Raw genomic sequence first — 12783 nt, 5'->3', positions numbered from 1 at the left:
ATTAGCGCCCTAAGGTTTACAGAGCTTGGTCTAAATTCCCACAGTCCTCAGTACCGTTTGATTCTTCATTTTTCTGCCGGCTTGACAAGATTAAGGAGAAGCCATAATGCTGTGTTATATTGCAGCAGGGGCTCATGGGGCTGCAGTTGCTCGGTACTGCAATTATCTGTTAACTGGACAGGTGGATGTTTGACACGTGGCCTTGATGGTCTCCATGCTTGCTGCGCGATGGCCTGCAGGGAACCTATTTGCAGGAGACTGGAGTTCAAGGGTAATTCTTTGATGCACAGAGAAGCCCCAGAATGGAAAGTTGTCATTAAAACTGACTTTTTCCAGCTGCAAAGTATTCTTTTTTCTGTTATAAACCACCAATCTGCCTTTCTCTTCTATATCTTTTTAATCTCGCTCTTTTAACTGGGTCAGCCTGTCGTTGTTTTTTTACTCATTAAAACCATAAAAGTATAAATAATTCAAACACAATGACCCGATACTTAAAAATTACAGTAATTGGACTGTACAGTAAACAGGACTCAGACAAAATACTCCACACAGTAATTTAATAAAATCAATCACAGACTAGAAAAATGAGCAAAGGCATTTTGTACTGAATGAAAAAGCTGAACTGGCAACAAGGAGTTTCTTTCTGCTGAAGGCTCAAATAATTACATGTTTACAAGTTATAATACCTTCATGAGCTCAGTCAAACTACCTGCTTTATACATCATTAGTAACATCATTGTTGTGTGAGGTAATGTCATTCGTAACAATCAAAGTAGACAATAAACATTCAGGCTTTTACTCTTTACAGGAGCTTGAGTGCAAACAAAAGTGAATTCCATGTCTTCTGACTGGACATTGAAGCGTATTGAATACATATTGAAAGGGTATCATTGGTATTTATGAGTCAGGCAGCAGCAGAGAGAATAGTGGCAGTAAACATGAATAAATGACTATTTAAACTGAAAAATGACTGCAAGAATTCCCCCCTTAAAAACAAAAACGAACAGACAACATAAGGCAAACAATGTGAAAAAAGCACCTTTAAGACATATCAAAAGTACACTGTGTGGATGGCAAAAAAATAACTAAAAAATCTTTTCATTCTGAACTAGTTTCTTCTGCTTGAAACTGTTTCTTCAAACTGTTACAATAACCAGAATGGAAAATACTGCTGTCCAACATTGAAACCTCTTAAACTCATATCATAGAAATGGACTTTCTGCAGATTAGGAGCAGTCATAAACAGAACGTATACTTGCAGGGAATTCTCTCCTTTTATCCCTGAAAAACTTAATTTGAAAATTAAGACTTTGAAATAATAGGTACACTTAAAAAAAGATAGATGACTGGGGATTTCAAAGAAACAACTGTTGTTAGTTTCTGTGACCGTGATCTGAAAACAAAGGTTTGATTGAAAATTTAATTCTTGACCTGAAATACAATTTTTTTTTCTTCACTTTGAAATTTGTCAAAATACAGACTTAAATATTTGTATTTGTGAGAAGTGGGAAAGTGAGATGTTTACATGCAAGAATGAGTTGCAACTAAATTAAGCCTATTCATCTGTAGCCATTATTAGTGCATTTTACTAGCATGGAAACGGAAAGAACCATTTAGTCCTTGTTGTTGACTCAAATAAAACATCATTGGCACAAACTAAAACAAATGAAATGGATGATATTCTTGGTCTTTAAAATAAATGTCAAAGGTTGTCCTTTTAAACTTGGTAGTTTTTATTTTTATTTAAATGGTTGCACCCATTGTAGCAATTTATCACTATTTGTTGTCAAGGCTTTACTCTGGGCCATCTCTGTAGCGACACAGGGGCGGACTGTGCGCCGTCCCTGGCTCCACAGATACATTCTTTTTACAGTGTATATGTTTACAACAGGGGGCGGAGTTTACTCTTTATCTTATGTCACCTGGAAGTGATATAAGGACCAATGTATCACCTGTGAGGATGGCACAACAACTAAAAAAGGTGACGTTTATGGGCCAGACAGACTCTGGCACAGCCCGACTGACAGAGAGAAAAAGTGCCAGAGCGTTCCGACAAGCCAACAGAAGTAAATCCATGGTAAACCAAAGCTCTATCTCTGGTCCCTTGTTTTCAGATGAAAACCCAGAAGTTCCAACAGAAAATTGAGGACACTGACCTCCAAACACTAACAAATTAGTTTTACTGAAATCTGTCGGGGCAAGGCCGGTGACCATTCAGAGGAGTCCAATCTGAGAGGCTGATCTGAGGTCAAAGGCTATCAGTAGTGACGACATTGAGGGTATTGTGTTTGATCGGGTGCAACAGCATCATACACAATACAAACACACACATTTTCACACACTCTGGGGTCACACCTGAAACACTTAACAAAGAGGGATAAAAGCAACGGTGTTAAATTATGTAGGAGGAAATGATGGTGAGGAAGAATGGATTAAGGAAACAAAACAAAAATTTAAATAAAAAATGCAACTCATTCCTTATTTGTTCTAATTAATCTCAGGGGGTTTAAATGTTAAGAATTCAGTTTGGAAGTTTGAATTGGAATGATCTTGATATTTAGATTTCAAACAATGAAAACAGAGCAACCACCAAATCTAACAAGTTAGGTGCAGGTTATGCCATTTAAATAGTTCACAGCTGTTTGTCTTCACTTGTTACCAATAAAACCACTTGTAATATTTACTTTTAATATGTGGACACGGTTTGTTTTACTCCGGTTTCATTTCACGGCTTGGTGGCAGTGTTTTCACTTTCCTCAGGTCTAGCACAGACCATTACATAAAGGCTGCACAAAACATCTTTTGCCACAATATTTTTTTTTCTTTAGGTTGACAGTCTTAAAATGAGCTTAATTCAGCTTCAAGGATTGAGATTGAGCAAAAAAAATCATGAACATGACTTCTTGAAGAAGCTGAACTGTGACTGACAGTAATCCGAGTGCATAACTTTCACACAGGTGATAAGTTTGGGACATTTGTGCTTCAAAAGTTCAACATAACAAACAAAAACTGCAGATAATTGCACTATTTTATTTTGTCTCCATTTAATTTCCATTTGTTGTTGAACATGGAGACACAGACTGGGAAAACCTGGGGAAACCGGTAACTTGGTCCTGAACCTTGCATCTAGTCTGTGTTTAGACTACTGTCAAGGGGACTTTCCGGATTTTAACCGAAGCTTGTAAGCAAAACCATGTGACTAAAGATCTCTTCACTCGTTGGTCAGGAATTGCGAGGACAGGGCAAAGCAACTAGAGGCAGAAATTATGGAAGTCCTGCACTTTTAAGCCATTCTAACTTAATATTTTGCTCACAAGTTTTGAACATCTGTATCAACGTCAGGCTCAAAACTTTTTATTCGCTTTTTTGGTCTGTGAGGGGGTGAGACATGCTGCAGGACAGTTACAGGCAGGAAGACGGCTAGGGCGGTACAATAATAAGTGTCTATGCCATATAGATTGTCGGGAAGACGGTGAGAAGCAATGTGTGTCATGTTAAAAATTGTTTTTATGAGCCTGAATTCATCTGACCACATTTCAATGAGTTGCTGTGTCTCATTGTTGTGGTGTTATGTTGTTTTTTTAAGAGAATTCTGTAAAAGAAACTACAAGGTAGCTTTCAGGATGACATCACAGTAGTGCCCGTCGGGCCCATGGCGTGTTATGAGACACAGAAAAGGATGTTAGAGACGTTTTCATCTCTGTTAAAATAAATTGTCTAACAAATAAACAGTTGGAAACTTTTTTCTGTTCGATAACAAGACATTTGTGTTTACATTTGTCCGCAGCTCATTTGTTGCCACACCGTTAACGTCGGCTACGGTGGCCATTTAGGTTCAGTTGTTGCGCTCTGAGGATGGATTGTATTCAGACTGAGGAATCTCAGAGCAAACCGAAGCTCAGGCCGATTGGAAACGAACCAGGACCACCTACAAAAATAGGTCAGAGAGCGGTTCCTGGTCCTGGACCAGGGTCCGCTTGGGTCTATTCAGACTGAAAATTTGTTCCGGATTATTGGGGAAAACGAACTCTGGTTGACTTTAAGCAAACCAAATGTGTGCGGTCTGAATATATTCTAGATCATGCCAACGTATGAGGCAGGAGGAACCATCAACCATCACCAAACATGAAATTGTGATCGGATCAAATAAAAAACAGGAACATATTAGACAGAAATGAGCTACAATAGACAGGCCTATTTGAACAGATGTGAGGCATGTCATAATACAATATTTAGAGATGTAACTGATGTCATTTCTATTGGCAATCATTGTGTTTTTGACGTGTTTGAACTGCCTTTTAGATTTCATTATTTCGCCACATTTTTAGGGGATTAGAGAAACTTTTCAGAGATTTACAAGCAGCATTTTACTTGCAAACACTTTGAAATTCATATGTAAAAACAAAAAGAAAAACATTTTGGGATTATTTCCAGAACAGCATAAAATAAAAGGAAAATATGCAAAAAAAAAGGACAAAAAAAAATATTTTTGTGTTAGATTTTAACCTCAAAAAGGTTTCTAACTGATTCCTCTCTAAGATTTTTAATTTTTTAATGCGAATTAACATGAGCCACACCTTTAAGACCCACTCTGATAGTCATATGATCTATTGTAAAAGTGTTTCAAGTGGTCTTTTAATTATGATGATGCTTTTTTTGACCAAAATTAAAAAAGAAAAAAAAACATCCAGATATGAACAACAACAAAAAACTCAGAAATGCAATTTTGAGCTTAATTTTCTAAATATATGTCCTCCATCAGCAGAAAATGCCACAACAATATGTTAAAAACACAATGTTTTATCAGAGTGGGTCTTTAAATTGCTCAAAACATCTTTTAAAATCCAATTACACAAATAAACTATATGCTAAAATGTAAACAGTTCAGAGGAAACTTAATGGACAACTTGTAAAACTGTAACTGTTAGAGCTTAAGATGGTATAAAACAGAGGGAATCAACATTTGAATTCTTGTTAGTTTCTTTTTTTTTTGCCAAGTTTTTTTAAGTATGATGTTTTGAAGTTGTACAGGTTTAGCCCCCTGGTTTACCTACATGTCCAAACCTCCAGATATATATATACAGAGTATATAGGCAAATGCGTCATTACTTGTATCACAGCTGAAAGTTTACATGTACAAAAAGGAAGAACAAAAAAAAGAACCACACGTTTGTGGTAAAATGTTATGTTGGGAATGTTTTTCGAGCTCTCCAGACTCAGTGCAGATGGACACTCACACATCCTCACGACTAGTAAAAGCCACTTCAGAAAAAATAAAAAAATCTCTGTGCTTAGTTCCATTTGTTCTTTAACAGCCGGACAAGAAGTCAAAAGATGACAGTCCAAGAAGGTGGTTTGGTTTGTTCCTCTCCAATGTTATATACACTAAAGAAAAAGTGTGCACGGATGACGGCGATGTCTGGCACCGAGGCAAGGATGACCTCGTAGTTCCCCTCAGCTCTCTTTAATAGATGACCTCGTAGACTGTTGCTTTTTTGTCTCCTGAGCCCGTCACAATGTACTTATCATCAATAGAGATGTCGCAGCTCAGCACTGAGGATGACTCCTTTGACTGTGAGGGGAATAAAAGACACGTCTCAGCGCAGGAAAAAAAAACCACACAGCTAAGAGCCTTTATTCTGACAGAAAAGTGTTCACCGGAAAATTGGAATAATTAATTATCTCCTCTAATCCGAACCCACTCTCCCTGCACTTCAGTTCTGAGACTGATTGCTGAAAATTCAGCCAGTGATGAACAGTAAAGTCACTCTGGGAATGAAAGCTTTTAGATTTCAGCACTTCTACCCTTACATATTTTTCAATAATGTACAATTTAACCTTTTTGCTGACCTTGCTCACACAACCACTTTATTTGAGAGAAGAAGAAAAAAAGTGTTAGACATCTTTCTTACAGATTCTCAGTGAAGCTCCAGGTAAATGTACAGTGCAGTCCTGAGCTGTCAGCTGCTGATAGGTCATTTTATGCCTTTTGAATGCTCTTTCACACTAACCTGGAATATGCTGGCTCCATATGGGGTTCTCCAAGCGTTGAGCAGATTGTCCTTCCCTGTGCTCACAAACCACTTGCCTGGAGACAAAAAAAGCAGTTTAAGAATCTGAAATTTTGATTTCTGTTGATAAATCAGTTTTATCATTTTGTTTTGTTTTTTCTCCAGACATCTTGAGACTAGATGTCAACGCAAGATTGGTGTCACAAAGCTACACAAATCAAAGATTACAACAACATGAGCACACATGGTGCAGGTGTCTTGAGGTCTGGTGATGTTCCAGGCACCAGTACCCAAAAATGTTTCAGTACAGCTTAGACCTTAAAAAACAATTCTTCTGCAAATCCAAAAATGGACCTAAAATAAAAGTATTTACAGTATAAATGTAGAAACTCTGTTTTTTAACCACAGACTGAAGAAGTTTTGTCAATAAAAATGCGAAAATACCAAACAGAAACACTAATTTTGGACAGTCTTTTTTAGCATAGAAGGAAGTCCTTTTCAGAATAAAATACCAAATGATATAAAAATGATTAGAGATCAGAAAACTTTTACAACAAAAGTTAAAGGCTGGTCAGAATGAAAAGAAGATTGTACCCATTGATCACTAAATTTTGAGTTAAAGCTGGAATAACTCAACTTCCAGTGTTAGTTTTTGACTATTTATATTTAAAATGTCATTCACTGATATGTACATAAAACCCTAACAAGGACTACAGTTGGCTTTCTTAAAAATGGCTTACAATATTGACTAACAGATTAAGTTAAGTTTTCCTGAATGTCATACTTGCTGTTAGAAAAGAGTTATTGATACAAAAGGACTTGTAGAAGAAATATCAAACACTCTCACGGGTCTGAACAACGCTGCTTCTTTTTACTCTAAATGTGTGTTCAGCACTGAAGCGCAAAGATCACATTATCACACAACGCCACTTTATAAAATGCTGGATTCTTACCACAGTGAGCAAATCTGAGTGACAGCACGCAGCTTTCATGCAGGTGGAGCTGATACTTGTCAGGTTTGGTGACGTGCAGAACCTCCACGTTACTGTTCTCCATCCCCACTGCCAACCACTCACCCGTCGGACAATATCCCAGCGAGAAGATCTGCCGAACACCAGTGTGATTTACACTGTCATTTACTCAAACCTCCTACCTAAAAACATTTTTTTCCCACATGCTTAACCTTAAAAAAAGCTCTCCTGTGAACCCTTCATGGCTTGACAAACCTACTAAAGTCAGTGGTATTTATTTCCCCTTTGAAATTTGTGGGTATAAATTTGCTAAAGCTGAAGAAAAAGGGGGTTTATCAGTCACATCTCCCTGTCAACTCTGCGCCCCATGAACTGTCTTTAATGCACACTCCTGTCCTCGTGTGCACACGGAGGCTGTGAAATGGGCCTGTTCAGGAAAATTGCAGTAATGGTCTATTATTGCTACTTTTCGTCTCACCGGAAAAGGATGAATTCTAGCTGCAAGTATTATTAGTGTTAAAAGTATGTGAGGAAAGATTGCAAAAAGATTTTTTTTTAAAAATCTAAAAGCTTGGGGTGGCCTTTAGTGTGGGCTAAATGCTCTGAACTGAAGTTGCAAATTACTGCAATAAATCAAAAGCCGAGACAGTAATCACACAAGCTGCAAATGGCAGTGAGTTGTCCTGCGATGCGCATTTTTTGATCAGCCAGACACTTTAACTTAACCACTAAATCAGAGTCAGAGAAATCTGGATGTCAGGCAGCTTTTTGATCATAAAATATAAGCAAACAGTAGGAAAGTAAGGAAATATCTCACTACTACAAACCATTGATTTGAACATTTGGAAATTCACTGGGAGACACATCAAGTAATAACATGATTAGGTTTATAAAAATGATTTGCTTTTATCCACCTGGGAGGTGAAGTCATGTTGCTGAAGCTGCCGACCCTCCCTCAGATCCCAGGACCGGACCGTGTTGTCTAGACCTCCGGTCCAGAGCTTGGTGCCGTCGTTGGAGATGTCTATACAGCTGGCTCCATCAGTGTGGCCCTGGAACTGCCTGAGAAAATACAAAACAAAGCCCCATTTGATTCCAAATATTTAAAAAAAGGAAATTATTAATATTAAATATTGTTACTGAGAGCTCTCTGTTTACACGCTCCCACTTGCTTACAGCGCCGTAAACCCCCATCCTAACCAGTGCAAAAAAATGGAGAGCAATATTGGAGCTGTCCAGTCATCCAGTTTAGATCCAGATGCTAGCTCAGACGGGGGGAAACATATGTGGATGCATTTGTCTACAAGTGGATGCATCAGAATGGAGCTGAGCAGGAAGCTTGTGGCCCACCCAGTGTGTTTTCCACACCTCAAATAAGCTCTTTTTCCAACTGCATCTTTTTCTTCTGCTCCTGATTCACAACAGTTTACATAAAGAAAGCTTAATTTTCTTAATATATTTCTTCCATCATCATAAAAACACTGCAATAACACCAGAAACACCATTCTCTAGGTGGGTCTTTAAGGTTTTATCATCCAATTCTTTTCTTTAAGGGGTAAACATCGCATATTTAATTTTTAGACAAATAAAATAGAATCATGGATTAACTGCTGTCTTTAGTTAAAAATCCTTTAAAATTTGATACCTATTAAATATAAGTATTATTTGTTAGAATAAAAGCAAGAAGATCTGCAGAAAACCAACATAAGACAGTTTGTTACTGAAATATGCAAAAAAATAATACCCAACTGATATGATAAGAAATTATGCTAAAAATGCTTTGATTTCTTTTTCATTTTTAATTTGATGTCATGTTTTTTTTAAATACATCATTAAAAAACATTAATATTGACTAAATTCAATTGTAAAACCGATCAGCAGTTTTATCTGTTCCATTTGAAAAATAAAATATTCATTAAAATACAAATATACCTATGAAAACAGTTAGATTTGCAAAACCTAAAAACATATTTCATTGTAAGCTGAATCAAAACATGTCTTTTTTTTTTAGATATATTTAAAAAATTCCACAAACAAGATGCATAATACAAAAGAGGTTTGGTTCTGGGGTTTTGGTCCTTTACTGCCAGAAGGATGAGCGGACATGCACATGAAGATCTCAGAGGTTCATCATATATTTCCGATAAACAACAATGGGAAACAATCTTGAACTTTCCAAGGAAATTGTCGCAACAGCAGCATTTAGGCGAAAGGCATGGAAATTTGGTCAGTTAAAGCATATTTTGGAGATGTAACTGTAATGGACAGACATGCACTGTATCACATAACATGGAGGTCACTGAGACCTAAAAAACGAGAGAAGAGATGGTGTCACAACAAAGGTGGTTCCCTTCCAAACCCAGTCTGACAGCTCCCTCAAGCTTTTAGTGTCACATGACCAGGTGTTGTTTTCCAGTCATTTCCAGCCAGCATGCAGTGCTTCAGGAACATAATACATAAAAGCAGCACCCCATCACATCTAATGTACTTCTTTCCCCCCACTATTATTGATTTCCATAGGGGACAGTATTCAATTTTGCCCACAAAAATCAAAGAGAAGAGAAGCACCTCTGAAAATCCACCGGACTTGGTGCTATATCAAATGACAGTCAATATGAAAAAGAATAGACTGATCTGGCGCATACAGACATCCCAGTTATTATATTATTTGTTTTTTTTATGTCTAAAGCCAAAAAAGAGCCACGGTTCAACTCAATTAAAATTGACACTAACCCAGCTAATGGCGCTGATTGGTCAGTAACAAGCTTACCTCCAGCAATCTTTGGGCAGATTGTATTTACCAGTATGTTTCCTAAACAATATATCCTCTACAATATCTGGGGATCCTTCTGCAGGCTGAGATCCCGGAACACTGAGATCATCCACTCCCATAAAAAAATGTGTTTTTAACATGTTTTTGCAGCATTTTTCCTCATGATGGAGGACAAATATAAAGAAAATCAAGATTAAAACAGGGTTTCTGAGTATTTCTTTTCCAAATTGTTGGGAATTAAACGAAACAATGCAGTTTGAAAAAGCCTGTAGCAGTGACGCACCTGCTACAGTTGGCGGACCACAAGCTCCCTGCTCTGCTCCATTCTGATGCATCCACTTGCAGAAAAATAGATCTATGTACGTCTTTGTTTTCCTCGTCTGAGCTGGCATCTGGATCAAAACTGTACGGCTGGATAGCTCCAATATTGCTCGCCATTTTTGCTGCACTGCTAATGTTAGATTTGGGTTGTAAGGGGCTATAAGATAGCTGGACTGCGTGTAAACTAAGGCAGGTTAACTCTGCACCAACAGCCCTAGCTCATAACTCAGAGGTGAATTGCTAATGAATCCTGCTGTTTTGCACAAACTATGTTCCAGGTTTTTTATTTTGACTAAAAATGGCACAATCACAATTAAAAGACCACTGTGAATGCTTTTACAATGCATCAAAAGATCTGGATTGGAGTGGAACTTTAATGTTTGTTTCTGTGTCAGTCTGATCAATATGGATGATGAGAACAAACTCTTTTCCCCCATTGACCTACCTAACCAGAGTCTGGTTGTGGAGATCCCAAACGGCAATGTTTCCATCAGAACAGCAGGAAAAGCAGACTTTGGAGTCAGGGCTGATGGCCAAAGCATAACATGCCGGTGCTGACGATGTCAGTTCTGCTTTGATCCGAGGAGTCGGGGTAGCCAAATCCCAGATTGACAAGGTGCTCGCCTCTCCCCCAACGATGAGAGTCCGTCCATCCGGAAGAAGGCGGCAGGACCGTATGTAGTTATCTCTGTTCTGATGTTACAGAGAAAAGAACCGTCTGAGACAGCTCTTGAACTTACAGGAGTTAACGTCATGGTTTTGGGTTGCACTCACAAGGCAGTCCAGCTGGGAAACGGGGGTCTTGTTTCCTGGGTGACTGATGTCCCACACCTTCACGCAACCCTTGCCACCAGTGTAGACATGGCGTGTTGGGTTACTGATGGTAACCGCACACACCACCTCCCCGTGGCTCAAAGTATTGATCTGTCGAGCGTGGCGAGGGATGTTTGGGCCGATCAGTGCATCTGGAGGAAAAGGAACAGGCTGCATTTGTCCATCGGCGCTCACGTGAAAGGAGTATGCTCTAGAAGAACAGTTAAGATGAGACAGAAATTAAGAACAATCGGGGAGACTGAAAGCTTGCTTTTTTATTGAGCCACTCAAAAACAGAGAAAGGTACTTACGGCTTCCCGCCAGGAATCCCCGACAGGTTAGGAGGAAGGCCAGGGACACGGATTTGATGGTGAGGATCAAATCCCACCTAAAGAGTTTGAAAGATGTTTCAACATGATACATCAAGGTCCGGCGCAAACTATACATTTAATTTTACATCATTGCTCTCAACTACGATGTCAAGCGCTGTTCTACGACATTTTTGACTCTACGACACACTGCGATGTTTGCATATTTGTGCAGATTCTGAAGTCTATGCATGTCCGAGTACCACTTGTGTGCGTCCGTAGGCTGCCACAGCAGCAGCGGCCACTGCGCTCATTTGCGGGGAGATGTTATGGAGGCCACTGTAGGCTGCTCCTGCTCCAGTCAGCTCTCCGTTCATACCCGGATGAGGCACCATGCCAAACGGACTTGGGTAAGCACAGGGCACTGTTAGCGGTGTGCGAAGTGCAGGACCTGCAAGTTAAGAAAATCCCAATGAGCCACGTGAGACTACCGGTAGTTTGATCACATATTTGTTGCATCTTAAATTCCATCTCAAAGAGGGTCTTAGTCTTAAACTAAATTCTAATTGAAACCTTAACGAAACTACTACAGCAGGGGTGGGCAAACTTTTTGACTCGAGGGCCACAAAGGGTTTTTAAAATTTGATAGAAGGGCCAGACCAGTAGTGGATGCGTGGCGGGATTTGGCAATCCACCTCCCCAGAGAAAGAAATACTATGGAATTGGAACAATTCAATTCAATTCAATTCAATAACTGATGTTATAGGAGAACATTTTATGTTGACTTTCATTAAAAAAGACAATCTGGACTTATCAGAATGATTGGGTGAAATTTATATTCCTCACTAACTACAAAAGTGGATTATGAGAATCCTAAATGCTTCAAAATGGTTTCTTGCTGTTTGTAGCACCTTAAGACAACTTTGGTCGTGATTTGGCTCCTCTAGTAAATAAACAGAGATAATTAATCTGATTTCAGAACTTGCCTAGTGCCTCCACTCCCACGGGTTTGCTGGGTGCAGACCTCAGGCCTGTGGCGGTGCTGCTGCTGGGGGGGCCTTCAGAGCGAGATGTGGGAGTGCTGGACTTGGAGACAGGAGTTGTTGATTTTTCGTTCTGCAAAATAGAGTACAAAGGAAACCGTTTTATCTTTTCAAGAAATGCTGAAATTAATAAATGAACCTTTTACTTTAAATTAATAAATAAATTAATTAATACAATTTATTTAAAATTAATTTATAAATGAAATTAATAAATGAACCTTTTCCTTGTCTTCAGTGACTGTAACAGGTATGTAAAAATAGAAACCTACCTGGAGAAATTAAACTCAAGATCAGAAAGACACAGTTACCTAAATGACTCACCAAATTAATCTCTTTGGACTTTGATGAAGGTGTGCTGCTGGAGGACGCGATGGAAGAAGGACTCAGGGGGACATCTTTTTTTGACAAGCGAGTTTTGTCCAATCCGTTCTCCCGAGGAGAGTGGGCGGGACTTCCTCGAGGAGAGACGGCATCCTGTGGCAGATGAGCACAGATGAGGATGAAGGGGAGATGTTTTCCTTTCTCTCAGGGGGAAACGCAGAT

General features: G+C 38.9%; 1 protein-coding gene across 7 annotated transcripts in view; it reads right to left on the bottom strand.

Annotated features, from left to right (window-relative positions):
* Window positions 1-1715: 1715 nt before the first annotated feature.
* Window positions 1716-12783, bottom strand: part of LOC100125464 (transducin-like enhancer protein 4) — a 43700-nt gene continuing 32632 nt past the window's right edge. For all 7 annotated transcript variants that reach the window (XM_078952328.1, XM_078952330.1, XM_011478855.4 and 4 more), the window contains 10 exons: window positions 12562-12714; window positions 12184-12313; window positions 11461-11648; window positions 11201-11277; window positions 10851-11100; window positions 10522-10769; window positions 7897-8044; window positions 6965-7115; window positions 6012-6088; window positions 1716-5572 (listed from right to left, as the gene is read on the bottom strand). In XM_078952328.1, coding sequence (XP_078808454.1) covers window positions 5465-5572; window positions 6012-6088; window positions 6965-7115; window positions 7897-8044; window positions 10522-10769; window positions 10851-11100; window positions 11201-11277; window positions 11461-11648; window positions 12184-12313; window positions 12562-12714 — 1530 coding nt within the window. In that variant the 3' untranslated portion in view covers window positions 1716-5464. The remainder of the gene's footprint in view (window positions 5573-6011; window positions 6089-6964; window positions 7116-7896; window positions 8045-10521; window positions 10770-10850; window positions 11101-11200; window positions 11278-11460; window positions 11649-12183; window positions 12314-12561; window positions 12715-12783) is intronic.

Source organism: Oryzias latipes, chromosome 9 (assembly GCF_053564925.1).
Source record: "Oryzias latipes strain Hd-rR chromosome 9, Olatipes_Hd-rR_3.1".
Lineage (NCBI taxonomy): Eukaryota > Metazoa > Chordata > Actinopteri > Beloniformes > Adrianichthyidae > Oryzias > Oryzias latipes.
This window is presented reverse-complemented; position numbering and strand designations above follow the sequence as displayed.